Source organism: Garra rufa, chromosome 18 (assembly GCF_049309525.1).
Source record: "Garra rufa chromosome 18, GarRuf1.0, whole genome shotgun sequence".
NCBI classification, from domain to species: domain Eukaryota; kingdom Metazoa; phylum Chordata; class Actinopteri; order Cypriniformes; family Cyprinidae; genus Garra; species Garra rufa.
Genome location: NC_133378.1, coordinates 41,850,808 through 41,864,744, shown reverse-complemented (window position 1 = coordinate 41,864,744; position 13,937 = coordinate 41,850,808). Strand labels below are relative to the sequence as shown.

The 13,937-nt window shown below is 37.5% G+C and overlaps 1 protein-coding gene across 1 annotated transcript in view; it reads left to right on the top strand.

Moving 5' to 3' along the window:
- Window positions 1–5,317: 5,317 nt before the first annotated feature.
- The window catches only part of LOC141291129 (CXXC-type zinc finger protein 4), a 9,336-nt gene continuing 716 nt past the window's right edge, over window positions 5,318–13,937 (top strand). The window contains exons 1-4 of the mRNA XM_073823301.1: window positions 5,318–5,575; window positions 8,907–9,948; window positions 11,768–13,820; window positions 13,926–13,937. The exon at window positions 13,926–13,937 is cut by the window's right edge and continues 716 nt beyond it. Of these exons, the coding sequence (XP_073679402.1) occupies window positions 8,956–9,948; window positions 11,768–11,815 (1,041 nt within the window). The 5' untranslated portion in view covers window positions 5,318–5,575; window positions 8,907–8,955 and the 3' untranslated portion in view covers window positions 11,816–13,820; window positions 13,926–13,937. The remainder of the gene's footprint in view (window positions 5,576–8,906; window positions 9,949–11,767; window positions 13,821–13,925) is intronic.

Sequence of the window (13,937 nt, the reverse complement as noted above, 5' to 3'; positions counted from 1 at the left end):
ACGACTCGTCCACTCCGCGTAGAAGTTCCGCGTCTGGAGAGCGGGAGCGCGCGTCAGGTGAGTGTGTGTGTGTGTGTGTGTGTGGTGTGTGTGTGTGTGTGTGTGTGTGTGCGAGCGCGCGCACCGCTGAGGGCGATTCATTCTGCCGCTGCCTTCGGGATGACATCAGTGTGTGTGTGTGTGTGTGTGTGTGTGTGTGTGTGTGTGTGTGTGTGTGAAGGTTATGAGTTTACAGCGAGCTGTCAGAAGTTTCCACTGCTGCAAAATTGAGGAGCTGTAGTGTTTATGAAGAACACGATCTGTTTAAATATATCTGATATGTGTGTGTGTGTGTGTGTGTGTGTGTGTGTGTGTGTGCGTGCGTGCGTGCGTGCGTGCGTGCGTGTGTGTGTGTGTGTGTGTGTGTGTGTGTGTGTGTGTGTCTCCAGGGAAACGCATAAGAATACCAGGAGTAGCAAAGGCAAGTCTGAAGGACACACACACACACACACACACACACACACACACACACACACACACACACACACACACACACACACACACACACACACACACACTATAATTAGTCTAGGAGCTTGTAAAGTTTGTCGGGAACCTGTACATTTCCTCCAGCTACATCCTGTGCTCATAATTATAGTATTTCTTTCATTTCAATTTGAAAGTAAGTTAAAAACACACAAACATGAGTGTCGAGCACTAACAACAGCTAAAACACATGCACAAATGCAAAACTTCCACTTAAGGGGAGACACTGCAGGGAAAAAGCTGTTTTTTCATGCACATGTCAAGTTTGAGATTTTGGGCTTTTTGGTTCTTCATAAAGTGTTTTTTTTTTTTTTTTTTATAAAGTGACTAGAAGAAAGAAAAAACATTCAAAAATACTGTTAAGTGTTTCTTTTTTCTCCTACACTGAGCCATCTTCACTTCAGTAGCACTTACACACACCAAACTTTACATTTTTATTCCTGTCTATATCCTGAAGGTTTTTACAGATGGATTTGTTCATTTATAATTTGCTTGATTTTATACATTTTATTCCTCAGAAAATGGTAAAAAAAAATAGTGTTTCCTGACTAAGTTTTCTCTGAACTATGTTGTGACGAAATGAGATACTCAAAATTCCTTCTGCAAAAACATTTGACTCTAATACGTCAAATAAATTAAACGAGAATTTTGAAACTGACTTCATCCAGTGTTTAGATTTTTGTACTAGAAAAGTATGCAAATTAGCGCATATTTCATTTAATAATGCCTCATTTGCAATTATCAATTATCAATGTAATCAATCAACTGAGTAAGTAAGGTAATAACTATTAGATATTTTTTTACCCTGTTCACCTGCAGTGTCTTGTCTTAAGAAAGCATCTACACACCAAAATATCACAGAAACCTGAAGATGCATGATTGTTTTTAGGCCAGACTGAAAGAAACCCTAATTCTAAGCCTGGAAACTGCATAGCAACACCCTGGCAACCACCTAGAAACGCCCAGCAGTTCCTACAAAAATAAATAAATAAATAAAAATTTAGCAAAAATAACCTGCAATTAGAATATTTCACATAATAAGTTCACAATTTTTATGATCATAATAGTGCTAATAAAAAAAAACGTAACATATTTACAATAAGATAAGCACAATGGAAAATAATAGTATTTTATTATTTAATAAATAATTCAATAATGAATAAATAAAATAAATAAAAATACATTGAGCATATTTGTAAAATGAATATGCAGTTTAGTTTTTACTATAGTCAGTTCAAATTCACAATTATTTCATTTATATTATACATATCATACACTGTGCATAGTTCATTTTTATAAATATGAACAGCTGGAAAAGTCATTATTAATTTTAGAATTTAATTATGAAATTCAATTACGTATTCAATTATCCGTCATTGTTATTTGTTAATTAAATCTTAATTAACAAATTAAGGGCATTTCTATAGCTTAATGTATAGATTTTACAACTTTTTCACAGTTATAAAATATTTTATTGGACACATTTTGACAAAAATATGTGACCCTGGACCACAAAACCAGTCATAAAGGTAATTTTTTAAATGGACATGTATACATCATCTGAAAGCTGAAAAATGTTAGGATTTCGCTGTGATAGAATTTTAAAATCTAGAATCTGAGGGTGCAAACAAATCAAAACATTAAAAAACTGCCTTTAAAGTTGTCCAAATGAAGTTCTTAGCAATGCATATTACTAATAAAAACTTAAGTTTTGATATATTTACTGTAGGAAATTTACAAAGTATCTTCATGGAACATGATCTTTACTTAATATCCTAATGATTTTTAGCATAAAAGAAAAATAATTATAATTAATTAATTTTGATCTATACAATGTATTGTTGGCTATTGCTACAAATATATATGTGCTTCTTAAGGTTAATCCAGGGTCACATTTTTTAAAATAAATTTTTATAATTTATAATTTATGTTTAGGATCTTGTTTTGCTTCTTAGCAGACATTTTTGATGACATTAAGATAAATGTAATTTAAATAAATTAAACTAAATAAATTGAGCAATAAATTAAAGGGGCATCATCATTTAAAAAGAAAAAAAAACAGCATTAAAAGTACATAAATGCATAAAAAAACTTTGCTATTTATCTGATCTAAATTTGTACAGTTTTTAAATTGTAAATGATTTCAAAAACTTTCAATAAAGAGTTACATTTTACAAGTTTTAAGCATTTGAAAACCCTGGATCTAACAAAAGTGACGTTTTATAACATCTTAGCAAAGCTGTGATGAGTTTGGTTGTTCTGAAACTGCAAAGATGTAGTTTTGCATTGAAACGCCCTCCGGATCAGAAGTGAAATCTCAGTGGAAAAGCATGATGTTCACATTCCCACATTTGGCAGATGAAATTCTGCAGATGCATCAGAAAGCTTGTGAGATTGACCAGAGCAGGAGAGCTGGACATAACCACTTAACTTACTGAAGAACATGTGTGACCTACTATACAATGATTACAGTTTTGTGTTTTGATTGAGAAGTGACTCTTGGAAAAAAGTGAATCTTACACATAAAAAGGCTTATCTTACTTAGTATTTGATCTTGTTAGTCAAAATATCTAAAAATTCTCAAATTAAGATGCATTTACTAGATAAGCAAAATGACATTAGACATTAAATCTTGTTTTAAGCAAAATGCACTTAATTTAGTTTTTCCCCCTGGAAACAAGTTAAAATATCTGCCAGTGGGGTAAGTAAAATACTCTTACAACAAGATAAACAACCATTTTTATTTATTTTAAGCAAACTGCACTTAATTTACCATTTTTTACACTGGAAACAAGACTACATATCTTATGTCATTTTGCTTACACACTCTTAAAAATAAAGGTGCTTTAAAAGGTTCTTCACAGCGATGCCATAGAAGAACCATTTTTAGTTCCACAAAGAACCATTCAGTCAAAGGTTCTTTAAAGAACCATCTCTTTCTTACCTTTTTATAATCTGAAGAACCTTCTTTTGTGAAGCAGAAAGGTTCTTTAGATGTTAAAGGTTCTTTATGGAAGCATTTAGACAAAAAAGGTTCTTCTACGGCATCATGAAGCACCTTTATTTTTAAGAGTGTATATTAAGTGCATCTTAATTGAATTTTTAGTATTTTGACTAGAGGCAATACAAAAATACTAAAGATCAGCCTTTATTTTTTGCAATTTATTTGTTCAGCTTTGAATAATGTATAAATCTCCATTTAAAAAAAAAAAAAAAGACCCTTATGACTGGTTTTCTGCTCCAGGGTCATAATTGGTCCTGAGGAATTGCTCTAGAAAATAACATACATCAATAGAAAGAATACACTACAAAAATAAAAAAAGGCTTATCTTACTTAGTATTTTATCTTATTTCTAGTCAAAATATCTAAAAGTTCTTTAATTAAGATGCATTTTTAAAAAGGCTGATCTTACTTAGTATTTTTCTCTTGCTTCTAGTAAAAATATCTGCCAGTGGGATAAATAAAATATTCTTAAAAGTATTTTACTTACTCCACTGGTAAATAATTGTATTTATTTTAAGCAAACTGCACTTAATTTAATATGTTTTACACTGGAAACAAGACTAAATATCTTATGTCATTGCTCTAGAAAAAAATCCGCCCATAGTATAAACAGAGAATGTGAAGAATGTATAGATGAAGCAGTTATATTATTATTTATTGTGTGTCTACCACACACACACACACACACACACACACACACTCGCTCTGTGCTCATCTGGCTGAATTCACACCATGATTAATCTGTGAAATCACTGCTTAATGACCTTCACATCAGTGGAAGGCAGTTTCTCAGAAACGATGTTAGTATGACATCTAGCGGTCAACAGCAGAACTGCAGTTACAACGCTAAAACCAGTAGAGGGCGCAGCTGAGATGTCATTGTTCTTGAAAGACAAGACGATCATCCATCCATCTGTTTATGTTATATAATAAAACATTAATACATATACAAAATATATGATAATAACATATATAACGCTAATTATATTCTATATAACCATACATAAAATATTCGATATAAAAATATAACATGATATTCTATAGTATAAACGTATTTTATGTGATACTGCAAGTATATATAAGCAAAAAAAAAAAAAAAAAAAAAAAAAAAAATATATATATATATATATATATATATATATGTATATGTATATTATGTATATATGTATATATGTATATATATTTGTGTGTTAGTGCGGTTACTTATATTTAATGCGGTGGTATTTATGGCGTCAAGGGCTGATTTCCTCTCAAATCCGCTAATAAAGCATCTCTGACAGATGCGTCAAGGTTTTTGACACACACACACACACACACACACACACACACACACACACACACACACACGCACACGCAGAAATTCCCAACCGGCCGGGATCTGCTCCACCGAGGGAAACGCCTTCTCGCCTCGGACCCGTTCTGTTTTAATTAGCCTCCCGGTGCCGCGGGTAATTACGGTAACGAGCCGCAAATGAACCGTAATGAACCGCAAAATTCCTCCAAAAAAAAAAAACCTCACACAGGACGCGGCGCGAAGCGCGTGATTAATAACCGTCATTCAGGCATCGGCGGGGAAAAAAAGGGGCGCGCGAGGAGTTGACACGCATTACCCTCAGCGCTGCGCGAGACCCCGTATGTCAGCCCCCTCGCGCCTCCCGCGCTTCCACAATCATTTCCCGCCAATGATCAGGAGGTGTCCGCAACGGCGCTTCCTCACCTCACACCCCCGTCAGCCACACGCAGCGCGACACACACACACACACACACACACACACACACACACACACACACACCGGGAGGAGCCGTCTACCCTTCCGTCACCCATACCCGCCCCTGAGGACGGTGCGTCGTTGGCGGCGTCAATATTATTTATTATTCCCGTTAGTCTCGGTATTTAGCGCCGCAGCTGCTCACGGTGATCGTTAAAACGGACGCGTCTCGTTGTTTTTGTGCCGCGTGTTTTTCTTGTAACGGGGATTATTGAGGCGGCATCAGCGCGCGGTGATGCTCTCCGTTAAAGGATCGTGAAGCGTCGCGAGTCTAAAGGTAAAGCTCGTCCATTTTCCGTCCTCCGCCTCCCCCCTCATTCACCCCCTCCTCCCCCTGTCTCTCTCTCTCTCTCTCTCTCTCTCTCTCTCTCTCTCTCTCTCTCTGTGCTGACGTGCGATGGCCAAGAGAATTAATCCGTCGCCTTTAATTGCACCGTAGTGTCCAGCGGTCTTACGCCCTTAATGACCTCTGATCCGCGCGTCGCTGCCGCAGCAGGCGGAGAGTAATTACCGTAATTGATGCTCGAGGCGACGGTAGCGGGGGGTGTTGAGGGAGGGGGGGACTAGCAGTGTTTCTCTCTCTCTTTCTCTTTCACATAAACACACACATTTTGACACGGTAACTTTCTTTCTCCACTGCTTATTATCGCTATTTCTGTTGTTCCACTAATTAAAACCACTGCACATTTAAAGGCAGGCCTGATGGTGTTAGATATAATTCTCTGTATTGTCCTCAATTATGTCATGCATATGCAAAAGAAATGTACATACATGCATAAAGTGTTTTTTAAAATATTTGAATCTAAATCTAAACAATCTCATTTTCAGGGCTTTGTTTTTTTTTTGGATTTCAGTTTAGGATCTTGTTTTGATTCTTGACTCTTTTTTTTTTTTTTTGATGACAAAGATGGTTTGAATTTGGTTCTAAAATATTGAGCAAATCGTGTACATTTCTATTATTGAACAAAATATTTTCTGTTTAAATCAATTTTTCTGTTGTAAAATAAATTGACAGATAAATTGAAGATGCATCATAATTTAAAATTTGCGAAGAAACAATGGACATTAAAAACGTACATAAATGCATAAACTGTTTTAAAATTATTTGAATCTAAATCTAAATAATCTTATTTTCAGAGCTTTGTTTTTTGTTTGTAGAATTTCAGTTTAGGATCTTGTTTTGATTGTTAGCTGACTCATTTTTTTGATGACAAAGATGGTTTGAATTTGGTTCTAAAATATTGAGTATATTGTGTACATCCTCAGTTATTGAACTAAATATTTTCTGTTTAAATCAATTTTTCTGTTGTGAATAAATTGATCAATGAATTGAAGATGCATCATAATTTAAGAACCTGGAAGAAACAATGGACATTAAAAATGTACATAAATGCATAACCTGTGTTTTTAAAATAATGTGAATCTATTTTTAAACAATCTTATTTTCAGAGCTTTGTTTTTTTAAATGCATAACAAAAATAATTAAATTTTCTTATGGTTTTAATCCAAATTTGACTGAATCTCGTGTAATTTTTAAATGCAAATTTATTATATTCTATTTTGGAACTCAATGAGAATTAATTAGAAATCCACTAAGAGCCAAATATGGTGTAAACTTTAATTTTTCTCATTTTCAGTTTTTTTTTTTATCATTTTAGTTTAGAATCTTGTTTTGATTCTTAATTTTTAAAAGCATTAAGATTATTTAAATTTGGTTCTAATCTAGTAAGCAAATTATGTATATCCTCTATTGTTTAACTAAATATTCTTGGTTTTCTGTAAATTGAGCAATAAATGAAAGATGCATCAATTTAAAAACTGGAAAGAAAGAACGAGTCAAATAAGATTGCATAAACTTGCATATACATGTTTTTTTCTTATATAATTTCAGTTTAGAATTTAGTTTTGTTTCTGAATTTTTAAAAACATTAATATTCTCTATTTCTAAATTGAGCGATAAATTAAAGATGCATCAATTTAAGAACTGGAAAGAAACAATGAGCATTAAAATATACATAAATTCATAAAAAACCTTTGCTATTTATCTGATTTATGTTTTTCTTCCAGTTTTAATCTAAATTTGACTGAATCTCGTGTGTATCATTTTTAAATTGAAATTTCTATTATATTGTATTTTGGAACCCAATGAGAATTGATTACGAATCCAATAAGAATCAAATAAGAGTGCGTAAACTAAGTATTTAGATTTTTATAGTTAGTTTGGGATCTTGTTTTGATTCTCGGTTGGCTTTTTATGTGATTCTTTTATTCAGAAGCAATTTTGCACTCCTTCTTTTAGGACTTGACTAAACATTCTCTATTGTCTGTAAATATGTGACCCTGGACGACAAAACCAGTCATAAGTTTCATAATTAGTTTGCTGAAAAAATTAACCTTCCATTGACGTATGGTTTGATAAGATAGGACAATATTTGGCCGAGATACAACTATTTGAAAAAATCTGAGGGTGCCAAATAAAAATCATTTAGATTTTTGAATGAGAAAATCACCTATAAAGTTGTCCAAATGAAGTTCTTAGCAATGCATATTACTAATCAAAAATTAAGTTGTTATATATTTACGGTAGGAAATTTACAAAAAATCTTAACATCCTAATGATTTTTGGCATAAAAGAAAAATCGATATGAATATACCCATGCTACTTAAAGGAACACTCCACTTTTTTTGGAAATAGGCTCATTCTCCAACTCCCCCTGAGTTAATAAGTTGATTTTTACAGTTTTGAAATCCATTCAGCCGTTGTCCTGTTCTGGCGATATCACTTTTAGCATAGCTTAGCATAGATCATTGAATCCTATTAGACCACTAGCATCACGTTCAAAAATGACCAACGAGTTTCCATATTTGTCCTGTTTAAAACTTGACTCTTCTGCAGTTATATCGCGTACTAAGACCGGCGGAAAATGTAAAGATGCGATTTTCTAGGCCGATAAGATTAAGAACTACACTCCCATTTAGGCGTAATAGTCAAGGAAGTTTGCTGCCGTAATATGGCTAAAGCAGGCGCAGTAGTATCGCGCAGCACATCGCGACCAACTGCATGGACAGGGAGCGTTCCTCGTTGGAAGTTAACTAGCTGGGAACTAATTTCAGGCACTGCGTGATAATACTCCGCCTGCTGCGTCCATATTACGGCAGCAAACTTCCTTGACTATTACGCCGAAATGGGAGTGTAGTTCCTAATCTTATCGGCCTAGAAAATCGCGTCTTTACTATTTCCGCTGGTCTTCGTACACGATATAACTGCAGAAGAGTCAAGTTTTAAACAGGACAAATACCGAAACTCATTGGCTATTTTTGAACGCAATGCTATTGGTCTAATAGGATTCAATGATCTATGCTAAGCTATGCTAAAAGTGATATCGCCAGAACAGGAGAACGGCTGAATGGATTTCAAAACGGTAAAAATCAACTTATTAACTCGGGGGGAGTTGGAGAATGAGCCTGTTTCCAAAACAAGTGGAGTGTTCCTTTAAGACTGGTTTTGTCCAGGGTCACATATCCAAAAGATTACTGAATCGCTATTCCACTTAGTTGTAGTCAATGAACATCTCTGTTCACCTCCGCCTCCTGTTTTTCCTCCACAGGACCACTGCCGTGGATGGTTGGGCGTTAGTGCGAGTTTGTTTTGCTCTGATGGCGAACATGAGCAGTAGTGTGTGCATGGAAACTCCACACGCTCATGGCCACACCCACGGCCACACCCACAACTACAACCCCACCCCCGGGCGGGACTTTCCTCTGCAGATCGACTCGTGCGTGAACCCCGTGTTGGACTACAGCGCGCAGATGGAGCGGTACCGCTCTTTTGCCACCTTCTATAAGAATAGCACGGCCGCCGCGGCCGCTGCCGCCGCCACCCCGTTTCCCCAGACCGCCAAAATCGCCCGCATCGCCACGCCCCTCTTTCCCTCGGCCCGCCTCTCGGCGATGCCGCCTTGGCCCTGCGACAACGCCATGCTGTGGGGGCGAAAGCCCGCCGCGGTTAACGTTAACGGACCTCACACACATCGGACTGGCATGTCGAGGGCGGAGCCGGTGAACGTGCACATGTCCGGCAAACACATTCCACAAGACTCCGCTCTCCCGATGGGGGCTGACAACTTCCTGTCGCCGCTGGCCGCGGAGCAGTGTCGCGGCCTTCCCGTAACGGGCGCCGAGTGCATGAACCGACTGAAGTGCCCGCCTTCCGTGCCGCCCGGCGGAGCAGGAGAGGCGGACCGAGGCGGGACGTTCGGAGGGATGCCCCCGCTGGGGGGTCTGTCGCTGCCGCCGGGCGTCATCGTAATGACGACGCTTCACTCCGGCGCGGGGTCGTCGGGGGTTACGATGTCAGACAGCGCGTTTCAGATCGCCAACGTGGCGGCGGACTGCCAGCACAGCGGCTCGTCCTGCTCCGGCTCGCCCGCCGCCCTCAACGGAAACGCCAACGGCAGCTGCAGCAGCGGTAGCAGCAACGGTAGCGGAGCGGCCAAGCGCAAGCGCAAGCGCTGCGGCGTCTGTGCCCCCTGCAGGAGGCTCATTAACTGCGGCGTGTGCAGCTCCTGTCGAAACAGAAAGACGGGTCATCAGATCTGCAAGTTCAGAAAATGCGAAGAACTCAAGAAGAAACCGGGCAGCACGATGGAGGTGGGATTCACACACGCACTCACACATATGCTAGGAGGTCTATTGAAGTGGGCTGTTTAATTGGGAATGATGTGGCTGGGGCTTTGGAGTAGAGCCCAGTCTTGGCACAAGCGGCCATAATTAACCATCATGCATTAATGTGTGTGTGTGTGTGTGTGTGTGTTAGCTGATGGTTTGAGCCCTCTTATGCTGGAAAAATGCCCTTACACTCAAGCACACACTTTCTCGCTCTCGCACACACTTTCTCGCTCTCGCACACGCAGTCGGTATCGAGGGCTCAGAGATGAGGCAACATGTTGTAAGTTCTCTGTAATAATACAAAGACAGCTTAATCTATTCGCAACCTGCTAACACAACTCACCAGAATCAAGATCAGACCACTACAAACCAGTCCAGTAACATTAGATCTAAAACTATCGGCAAACACTGGGTCTACATTGCAGCCTAATCTGACCACGAACCACCAAAGATGCCACATGAGTGAAATTTTGCAGGCAAGAAAAGCCCATCGTCTAGTATCAATAGTGTAGAGATGTATGAAGCACACAGAAAAGTGTCTTTAAAACCAATCAGCTTTCTGTTGATTAACATGGTTATTATGAGTGACGCAAAATTCTTTTTGTTTTGAATGTTTTTATCATTCATCCGCTGTAAAATGGTTCTGAAAGTCTTTGCAATAGTTGTGGTGCGGACTTCATTATTTTCAAAGCATGAAGTAAGACACTAGTCATCATCCTTTAAGAGTTTGTTTGGAGTCTCCTTGGCACTATACATTTGGGATGTGTGTATATAACTAATAATCAAGGAAACATCCTAGATGTGCAGGACTAAGTAGTCTCCAGAAACCGCTTGATAACATTACATTTAGGCATTTATGCATTTGGCAGATGCTTTCATCCAAAACAACTTAATTGAAAATATATATTTCACATATGTGACCCTAGACCACAAGTCTTAAGTAGTCAAAAATACATTGTATGGGTCAAAAATCATTAGGATATTAAGTAAAGATCATGTTCCGTGAAGATATTTTGTAAATTTCCTACTGTAAACATATCAAAACTTAATTTTTGATTAGTAATATGCATCGCTAAGAACTTCATTTGGACAACTTTAAAGGCGATTTTCTCAATATTTAGCACCCTCAGATTGCAGATTTTCAAATATTGTCCTAACAAACCATCCATCAATGGAAAGCTTATTTATTGAGCTCTCCATTTCAAAAAATTGACCCTCATGACTCGTTCTGTGGTCCTGGGTCACATATTCCCTGGGAATTGAACCCAAAACCTACTGTTTGAGCTACAGAAATGCTTTGGTAACAATTAAACTAGATATCCAAGACACCTACCAATGGTTCAAGAGCAATATGCAACCAATGAAACCATAGTAGACCAGCGTGTCAGAGAAAAAACTAAGTGTGTCAAACAAAACTCATGTTTATCCTTCATCCTCCAGACCTTTAGTAAATCCACTGACTAAATGTTTTATAATTGCATTTATGCATTTAGCAGATGCTTTTATCCAAAGGGAAACAAAAGCATATCGTCAACAATGATCATTACATAAACCGTAGTCTCAGCTAACAGAAACGCGGCTCTGAAGGCCTCTGCATACAGATGGTCGGGTCTGTTGTTTTCGTTTTTTCCAATTTAATTCTTCTTTTTGATGAATCAATATTCTGAATCATTGCATCTTATTTGGAAGATGATTCACACCATTGTACAAACATACAACACATCATTTGAGTGATTAACTGGGTCATTATATCAAATGGAGTCTCTCCAGAATTCCCACTGTCTCCTGTGTCTTCCCTCAGAGAGCGCCATCGGCAGGAGCCGCTGACACCTTCCGCTGGTTCTTCTGAAGAACCCGCCACAGATCCACGTCATAAAACCGGACTCGAACACTAGAAGAACTGCAGGTCATACACCTACAATCTACCCCGAGGTCTGATCATACGGTTCCGCAATCAGGGACTCTCACCGCCCTCCTCGCTTTCTACCCCTTCCCCTCAGGACTCACTGTGTGGCCCGTTTAGCACTGGGGGCGTCAGGTGCACATGCCCCGCCAGAGAGACGTCGTGGACGAGCCTCTGGGTCTCAGACTGACCTCACCTCAACCAAACACCAACGGACGTAGAGAAACAGGGACTTGAATTCAGTCGTATCAGGACCCCATCCGAGCTTGAAGGAATGGTTCACCTGAAATCGAGTATTTGGTCATCATTTACTCCCCCTCGTGTCGTTCCAAACGCTCGTGTCTACAGAGGATAAAAGACGGTTATTTGAAGAACATGCATTGAGGAGAATTAGGCCAGTCAAACTCTAAAACGACAAAACAAACTGCATAAAAGTCAATATGATTACTACGCTATATAATAGGTTTTTATAAGTCAGTTTTGCATTGGGAAAAGACACATTTTTGCTTTTGAATTTTGTCACAAACTATCTATTGCGTGATTGAAAGAAACAACCTGAATATTCTTAAAAAATTCATTCACCTTAAGAAAAAGTCCATACGATTAATGCACTATATTATAGGTTTTCAGTTTTGCATTGGGAAAAGACATTTTTTGATACAACAAACAAACAAAACATTTGACTTCCCTTTCATTTGATCAACTAGGATTAGTCTTCAAATATTCATCTTGTTCCACAAAAGAAAAGTCAGTCATAGGGGTTTAAGTTCACAAAGCAGTCTATACGATTAATGCACTATATGTTCTCTGACTGAAAAATCAGATTTCAATTTTTTTTTGTCACAAACCATCATCATGGTTCTGTATTCTTAAAAAATTATCTATAAAGTCCATTCGATTGATGCACTACATTATAAGTTCTCCGAAGTCAGTTTTGTGTTGGGAAAATACATTTTTTAGGTCGCAAATAACCATCTGACTTCCCATTTCATTTGATCAACTAGGATCACCTTCTTCCACAAAAGTAAATCCTAAAGATTTAGGTTTATAGAAGCAATCCATACGATTAATATACTATATTATAGGTTCTCAGAAGAAGAAAAGACCAATTCTTGGTTTTGAAATTTGTCACAAACTATCTATTAAGTGATTGACAGAAACAACCAGGATAATCCTAAAAAAAAAAATCACCCAAAGAAACAAGGTCTATACGATTAATGCACTACATTATAGGTTCTCCAAAGTCATTTTACTGTTGGGAAAAGACATTTTTAGTCACAAACAACCATCTTCCCAAGACTTTGATCAACTAGGATATTCTTTAAAAATCTTCTTTTTCCACAAAAGTCCTACAGATTTAGGTTTGTAGAAGCAGTCCATACGATTAATGCTCTATATTATAGGTTATCTCAAGGCAAATGATTTTTTTGTGTTGGAAAAAGACCATTTGACCTTACTTCCATTTGACTGAAAAGAACAACCAGGATAATCATTAAAAAATTCACCTAAAGAAACGAGGTCAATACGATTAATGCACTACATTATAGGTTCTCAGAAGTCAGTTTTGAGTTGGGAAAAGACATTTTTAGTCACAAACAACCATCTGTCTTCCCGTTTCATTTGATCAACTAGGATATTCTTTTTTTTTTTTAAATTCACCTTGTTTCATAAAACCAAGTCATACCAGATGTAGGTTTCTAAAAGCAGTCCATACGATTAATGCATCATATTTTAGGTTCTCTGATGTTGGTTTTCTGTTAAGAAATAACCAATTTTTCATTTTTCATACCATCATTTGACTTATAAGTTCTCCAAAGTCAATTTTGCATTGGGAAAAGACGCTTTTTGTCACAAACAACCATCTGACAACCATTTAATTTGATCAACTACACTCTTAAAAATGAAGGTGCTTTAAAAGGTTCTTCACAGCAATGCCATAAGTACCATTTTGGTTCCACAAAGAACCATTCAGTCAAAGGTTCTTTAATAATCTGAAGAACCTTCTTTCGCCACAAAGAACCTTTTGTGAAACAGAAAGGTTCTTCAGATGTTAAAGGTTCTTTATGGA